General features: G+C 36.8%; 1 protein-coding gene across 1 annotated transcript in view; it reads right to left on the bottom strand.

Moving 5' to 3' along the window:
• Nucleotides 1-7,500, bottom strand: part of LOC137656893 (putative inorganic phosphate cotransporter) — a 61,819-nt gene that overhangs the window by 54,232 nt on the left and 87 nt on the right. The window contains exons 1-5 of the mRNA XM_068391275.1: nucleotides 7,456-7,500; nucleotides 6,569-6,667; nucleotides 5,818-6,014; nucleotides 1,263-1,496; nucleotides 872-959 (exon numbers count right to left, since the gene is read on the bottom strand). The exon at nucleotides 7,456-7,500 is cut by the window's right edge and continues 87 nt beyond it. Of these exons, the coding sequence (XP_068247376.1) occupies nucleotides 872-959; nucleotides 1,263-1,496; nucleotides 5,818-6,014; nucleotides 6,569-6,667; nucleotides 7,456-7,500 (663 nt within the window). The remainder of the gene's footprint in view (nucleotides 1-871; nucleotides 960-1,262; nucleotides 1,497-5,817; nucleotides 6,015-6,568; nucleotides 6,668-7,455) is intronic.

Raw genomic sequence — 7,500 nt, 5'->3', positions numbered from 1 at the left:
CAATGGCATTCATTTTCCCAGGGACATGTTGAAGGGTGCAATTGTATTCATCCACGGCGGAGAGATGTCGGTGTTGACGGGCGGACTAGGCGTCAGACTGTCGAGTGAAGGCGTGCACCAGAGGCATGTGGTCTGTGCAAATGAGGAAGGGCATACCTTCTAAGAAATGGTGAAAGTGACGGACAGCCAAGTGCACCGCCAGCAATTCGTGATCGAAGGTAGAATAACCCGATTCTGCCTTGGACAGTTTTCTGCTGAAGAATGCCAATTGGCGGGGCGAGCCGTTGACCACCTGTTCGAGTACTGCACCGATAGCGACGTCGCTGGCATCGGTGGAGAGAAGTAGAGGGGCATGTGGGATAGGAAAAGTGAGAGCTGCAGCGGTTGATAGGGCCTTCTTTGCATTGCAGAAGGCTGCTTCTTGAAGGGGACCCCACTTCAGGTCTTTTGGCTTGCCCTTGAGGGAGGCGTAGAGGGGAGCAAGAGTGGCGGCAATGGCTAACATTTAACGGTGAGAAAAACAGACATGTTTATTCAGGTCCCTATCAGTGCGAGGGGAGAGCGAAGATATAAAGGAGACTATATACAAAAAAAGTAGAGTTTGTCCGATTTCACTGAATGAACTGGCCGAATTTGGCCGGAAAATCCAAAGAATTTAACCTGGTAACCTTGCTCCCTGGCGCATTCTATTTCTCCCGGGTGCTATTTATTTCCCCCGGGCGCTTTTACTTTCCCAGGGGCTTTTTAGTAGGACCCACAGTTGTGATACTATACCTAGACAGTGGTAGGACCTCTATTACACATGTGAATGCTGCTGAGCCAACTTTCTATTTTTATTCCTACTTGCAAGTGCTACAGAGTAAACACTCACCTGTCAGTGTTATTGAACATAGTTTAGCCTTCTCTTTGGGTGGAATCCAGCTTGCCATTAAGGTGAATGTTGCACATACAAGAGGACCCTGCAAAATAATTTTCATTTTTAGCCTTTTTAAGTTCATAGTACAAAACTATCCTTAAGTTATTTACTGTTTTACATGAGTCTCTATTCCTTCCCATTTGTTGAAAGAAAAATTTCCCTTTGTCATCAAAACAAGACTCTCTCTCTCTCTCACTCTCTCTCTCTCTCTCTCTCTCTCTCTCTCTCTCTCTCTCTCTCTCTCTCTCTCTCTCTCTCGCGTTGTTTAGACTATTAAGTTTCTTAAGACAACACTTTCCAGATAAGCAATCCTCTATTAGATGCTTGTTCAACATTCAGACATTACCTGCAGTAATCCAGCAAGAACCCTGACAGCAATAAAGAGTCCTACTGAGATTCTTGCACACACTGGATTGACAAGACACAGTAAAGATGATCCTAATATGGCTATTGTCAAGGACAAACGTGCTCCAAGATATTCTGTTACAATTCCGCTGAAGATGTTGGACACCAAGTATCCATAGTAGAAGCTTCCGAGGATTACTCCCTGTAGTGATTCGTCCCATTCAAATTCGCCTTCCTGGAGATTGAAGAAAGTTGTTCAGTCAAACTGCAGCCCTGTTATACCAATCTTTGTTATTTTTTGTCTATTAAATGTCTATAGAATGCAATAGTGACATATCAACTTTTAGACAGAATGACTATTCTTCTCACGAAGGAAAGTTTTGAATACTAAAAACCTCACTTGTCTTTGGCCTTCTCACAGGAAGGTGACATTAAATACAGTAAAATAAATACTGTATAGTTATCTGCATTGATGAAACTTTATTAGTAATTTAGACTGTTGAGTCCCCTGTTTGTGTCAGAAATAGAATGACAAAAACAGGGGACTCGACAGTCTAACTTGCTAATAAAGTTTCATCAATGCAGATAACTGTACAGTATTTATTCAACAGTACTTAAAGCCACCTTCCTGTGAGGAGGCCAAAGACAAGTGAGGTTATTAATACTCAAAATTTTCCGTCCTGAGAAGAATAAAGTTATTCTGTCTAAAAGTTGATATGTCGCTACTGCATTCTTGCTTGATCCACTGCAGTTTGCCTTTTTGCTGAAGGTACCATATTATTCACTCTAAGGGATGGTTGAGTTTCATCACTACTCTTGTGCATAACCCACTTAAAAGTCTTTTTTTTTTTCTTGCCAAAAGAATTGGTTTAGTTAACCAAATTGTTAAAGGTATTCCACCAATAGTTATGCTTTTGATGCATACAGGAGTGTCTTTAAAAACAGCGCACTTATTCCATCTAACTGTCAAAGGAGGTGCATCACTAATGTCATGCTTAACCTATTTATGGTTGCCTTTGTGAGAAAATTGGGATATTCAATCTGCCAAAGGTATTTCATCAGTACAGTTGTGCATATTATATATGTCATGGCCTTTTTGGAAAATTTTTTAAGGTTATTCAGTCTACTTGCAAACTCTGCTAAAAGAGCTATGTCAATGTATTGATTTTTGTCCAACATAAACCTGCCTCGTAGATAAAAACATTACTTTTATGTGATACGATTTATCAGAATTTTTTAAACAAAATGTCCTATGGAATCAGTATCCTAGGCCACTACATAGCCAAGGAACAATATGAATAAAGGGAAAGCCCTGCAGTCATCTTTTGCAAATAAAAGTTTAAAGGGAAAAAAATGTAACGTGGGTGAAATAAATATTCGAGGTTATTGTTGTTATGCGAGCACCTGGAATACCAGGAATTGTTTAAGCTCAAAAGAACTATGTTTAAAATTGGCCTCTAGAAAAGGTATAGCAATACAGTATCTTCTTGAGAAAGTTAGCATGTTGGCCAAGGCACCAGCCACCCATTGAGACACTACTTCTAGAGAGGTATTAGGTTCTTTGAGGGTATACTCAAGCGCACTTCTATTTGTTTCCTTGTATCCTTTTCTCACTGGGATATTTTTCATGCTGGAGCCTTTGGGGTTATAAAATCCTTCTTTTCCAAATAGAGTTGAAGCTTAGTTAGTAATAATAATAATAATCATAGTAAAGGTACATTATTTAGAGAATATACAATGGCAAGCTCACTTATTCGACAAATTTTTTATGATTCAGCTCTCTTGAGAAGACAGAAAATAGAGTTCTACGATCATGAAATAAATATTCCATAACGTTCAAGCAGGTGGGTGAAGTGTACAGTATATACAAGTGTACTTTATATACAAGCAGATTCAACCATTTAATCTGTGAGATCTCTCCAAGATTGGTACTTATACCCTCAAAATTATAAAAGCTTTTATAGGTTTATGAAAATTTCCATTATAGGGAGACACTATTTAAACTTTAATTATACAGATACAGTTAATTGAATTGGAGATCTGATTAAGCAGAAACTTTTGTCTGTTCCAGTGATCTTGCCACTGAAATTACTCTTGTTAAGAGTAAAAATCACTTTCTAATGGAAAACAACAGTGAAACATAAAAATAGCCGTCTGTTTTTTTAAATTGCAAATTTCTATATCTTCTAGGTTTAAATCGTATTTTTTTCCTTTGATGTTTTTTCTTTTTATTTTATAAGAAATTCAATTATATATTCTGTAGGTTTTCACTTGAGTAGAAAAAAAAATATGCTGCCTTTAGCTGTAAGAGTTAATGTGATTATCAAGGGATGAAATAGTATTTTTTTCTTGTCTCAGTTAATTATTGTTTATTATCAAAAGCTAGTTTTACATCAATTATAGTTTGATATCAATTCATCATCATCATCTCCTCCTACGCCTATTGACGCAAAAGGCCTCGGTCAGATTTCGCCTGTCGTTTCTAACTTGAGCTTTTAAATCAATACTTCTCCATTCATCATCTACTTCACGCTTCAAAGTCCTCAGCCATGTAGGCCTGTGTCTTCCAACTCTTCTAGTGCCTTGTGGAACTCAGTTAAAAGTTTGGTGAACTAATCTCTCTTGGGGAGTGCGAAGAGCATGCCCAAAACATCTCCATCTACCCCTCACCATGATCTCATCCACATATGGTACTTGAGTAATCTCTCTTATAGTTTCATTTATAACCCTGTCCAGCCATTTAACTCCCAATATTCTTCTAAGAAATTTGTCCTCAAATTTACAAAATCTGTTGGATATCGTTTCATTGTCATACCACGACTTGAAGTAAAATTTGGAAATCAAATCGCCTGAAATTACATATGAAAATCAGGCTAAAAATCAGTTTAATGAGATCAGTGTTACTGTATAGACACAAGTCGTGGTATGACGATGAAACGATATCCAACAGATTTTGTAAATTTGAGGACAAATTTCTTAGAAGAATTCTTCCCTGAGGGAAGAATTCTTCTAAGAAATTTGTCCTCAAATTTACAAAATCTGTTGGATATCGTTTCATTGTCATACCACGACTTGTGTCTATACAGTAACACTGATCTCATTAAACTGATTTTTAGCCTGATTTTCATATGTAATTTCAGGCGATTTGATTTCCAAATTTTACTTAACGTAGCCATTTGTTGATTTTTCTTTTCAATCTTTCATTAAATTTTACACCTACAGACCCTGTATTAAAAGTCATACTTCCTAAATATCTAAATGATTCCACCTCATTAATCCTTTATCCTTCCAATGATATTTCATCTTCCATTACATATTCCGTTCTTATCATCTCTGTCTTTTTTCTATTCATCTTGAGCCCAACCTCATGTGATATTTCATGCATTCTGGTAAGCAAGCTTTGCAAGTCGTTTGTGGTTTTGCTAATTAGGGCAACGTCATCAGCATACTCTAGGTCCGCTAATTTCCTGTTACTAATCCAGTCCAATCCTTTATTATTTTATTGTCATTTATGCACTCGTAAAAAAAAAAAAAAAAAAAAAAAATCCTAGAGAGGTTATGCAATAACGTGGTATCTTAGTTTTGCTTTGTCATCATATTAGTAATATTATCTAATGTAATGTTCAGTACATCTGTAATCTTTATCAAAATTTTAGTGATAAACCAACAATACCAGATTTATCTAGTTGTGTCTGATAATATTGCTTATAATCTTAGTAACATTACAGTATTTTATGATAAAAAAAACTTGGTACATTACTGATAGGTCGTTATTGTGCGATGAACTACAATAAAAAATGACTGATAAACAATAATAACAACTAGGATAGCACTCGGTAAACAGCATTCATCTGCCAAGGAGTAGCCTACAGTGCTTCTAACTGTATGAAATTAGGTCTTGACACTGAAATATTTATAAAAGGGTGTTGGTCCTTGAGTTTTCAGTAGTACTGATAATATACAGGTAACTTTGTAAATACTAATACCTTAATTCTAACCATGATCAGAGACCTAAATGTCAGACTTAACAAAGCTGATTATTCAGGAATTGCCAATATATCTATGCAGGGTACAAATATCCTTGGGATTTAAAAGAGAATGGAGACTTTAACTTTTGTTAGTAGAGGAGAAAGCTAAATTTGATCGGGTATCAAGTTGCTGATTAATGTTTAAAGGTAGGCTAGACTTGTCTTTATTCTTATTAAATGAAGCCTACACGTTTCTATCAGAAATTTTGAATTGTGTTTTAAGTTTTTCTCAGAAATAAAACTTAGATTTTATATCAAAACACTTTGTAAATCTTAGTCATTACAGTTAAAGGCATTAAAATTGCTCATCACCATAGATAAGACCAGGCTGTCAAAATATTTTCAAAGACTTTTTACCCAGAATACCAACAGGATCCTCCAACACTTGTTGATTAAAGACCAGTCCTGTAGAATATTAAACAAGAAAATTAGCTAAAGACAAACAATGTCTTGAAGGTACCCTTTCGCCCTTAAAGGGAATGGGTTACTACAAAGGAATCGTAAACAGAATATGCTCCTGCTACCTACCCAGAAATCTGAACTTCCACCATCTGTTGTGTTTGGCAAAGGACACACATCAGAGATGCTGGAGTTTGAGATGGTTGCGTTGGAGGACACCATCGAGACGATAGCAATGCTGAGGCTCACCCTTGAAAGGTAGGACACACAGCAAGCGGCGAAGAGCATCACACATAGAGTATGTCGAGCACCCCAACCTCTGCTTTCTGGAAAATATAACAAGGTTATTATTATCATTATTATTATTGTTGTCAAGACGATTTCTTAGATAACCCTTCTTGTTTTCAGCACCCAGTTATATTGTGGTCTCGTGGCCATAAAAAGGCCGGTCATGAACGGCTGAGGCAAGGAACAGGACAATGCCTGGACCTAAAGAATAACCATTCACACATGATCAGCGCCCAAGCCCCCCCCCCCCCCCTCCCCTCAATCAAGCTAGGAACAAGGAGGGCCAGACAATGGCTTTTTATTGAAAGGTTCCCTAAAAGGTCCCATGTTTTACTCACAAGGATGGTGAGGTTACAGACCACCACAAGAAACTATCATGCTTGAGCTGGTCTCAACTCCCGTCCAACAGATTGCCAAGCAGGAACGTTTCCAATAGGCTATCAAAATCCTCTTCTTGTATTATTATTATTATTATTATTATTATTATTATTATTATTATTATTATTATTATTATTATTATTGATATATAACAACAGTATTCTACTGTAAGAAACCTAACAAAAAGTAGCTTTAAAAATAAGTTTGCTCTTACCTATAACTAGACTACCATTTCCTGGTGTCTCATCGTATTTTGATAACGGAGATACATTATTGTCATTGGAATTTGATGCCACGCCACTGAATTCAGCCCCTGGAGGAAGATACACAAAATCATTTGTATTCTTAGTTGTCTCAATTTCCTGTTGCTATCTTACTTTAAAAGCAGTATGTGTATATATTCACAGTGTATTGTTAGTTATCAGTTACCACAATCATTAACATTCAAAATTATTATTCTAAATATCTAGTCCTGTCTTTGTTGTTTTCTAAACTAGACGGATTATTACGTCCCTAACTTAAGATTCTAACTATTTAATTACTTCCATTAGACATGGGTATGAGGGTATCATCGTTTTCATGCCCAGCATCCTCCTATTGCAATAAAAGGACTGCCATTATCCCAAAAAGAAGAATTCCTATCAGTAATTTTCTCTCCAAAGATGCACGCTACAGTACTTGCCAGTCATCTTACCATACGACAGAATACATTTTTCCTATACTTTAACTGTTTTAGGTAGAAATTCATATATATTTCCGTAGGGCGTTAGTTCCATCCATGTACCTCACATGGTGCACTGTAGGCATTATTCTAAGGGTCTTTGCAACGCTCCTTTGGCCCCAAGTTACTCTTTCTTTATATTCTTCTACTTTACCTCTGTTCCCGCTTCATTTCTTTCATTTTGCTGTTCAACCCCTTTAGCTTTGACTTCCTAGAGTAAATGCAAGGATTTCCCCAGTTGTACTTGGGCATTGAATTGCCTAACCGGCCCCGATGCCTGGCTATTTAGTCCAAATTGATAAATTTTAAATGCTGAACACAATAAAAAAGAAAATACGTAAGATATATGCATAACTAGATATCCACATAACATATGTAACCTTTTTTGTCGAATCCATAATCATTGACATGCTGGTTACCCCCTG

This window comes from Palaemon carinicauda, chromosome 17 (assembly GCF_036898095.1).
Source record: "Palaemon carinicauda isolate YSFRI2023 chromosome 17, ASM3689809v2, whole genome shotgun sequence".
Taxonomy (NCBI): domain Eukaryota; kingdom Metazoa; phylum Arthropoda; class Malacostraca; order Decapoda; family Palaemonidae; genus Palaemon; species Palaemon carinicauda.
The sequence above is the reverse complement of the archived record's forward strand: the minus strand, read 5'-3'. Positions and strand labels throughout refer to the sequence as shown.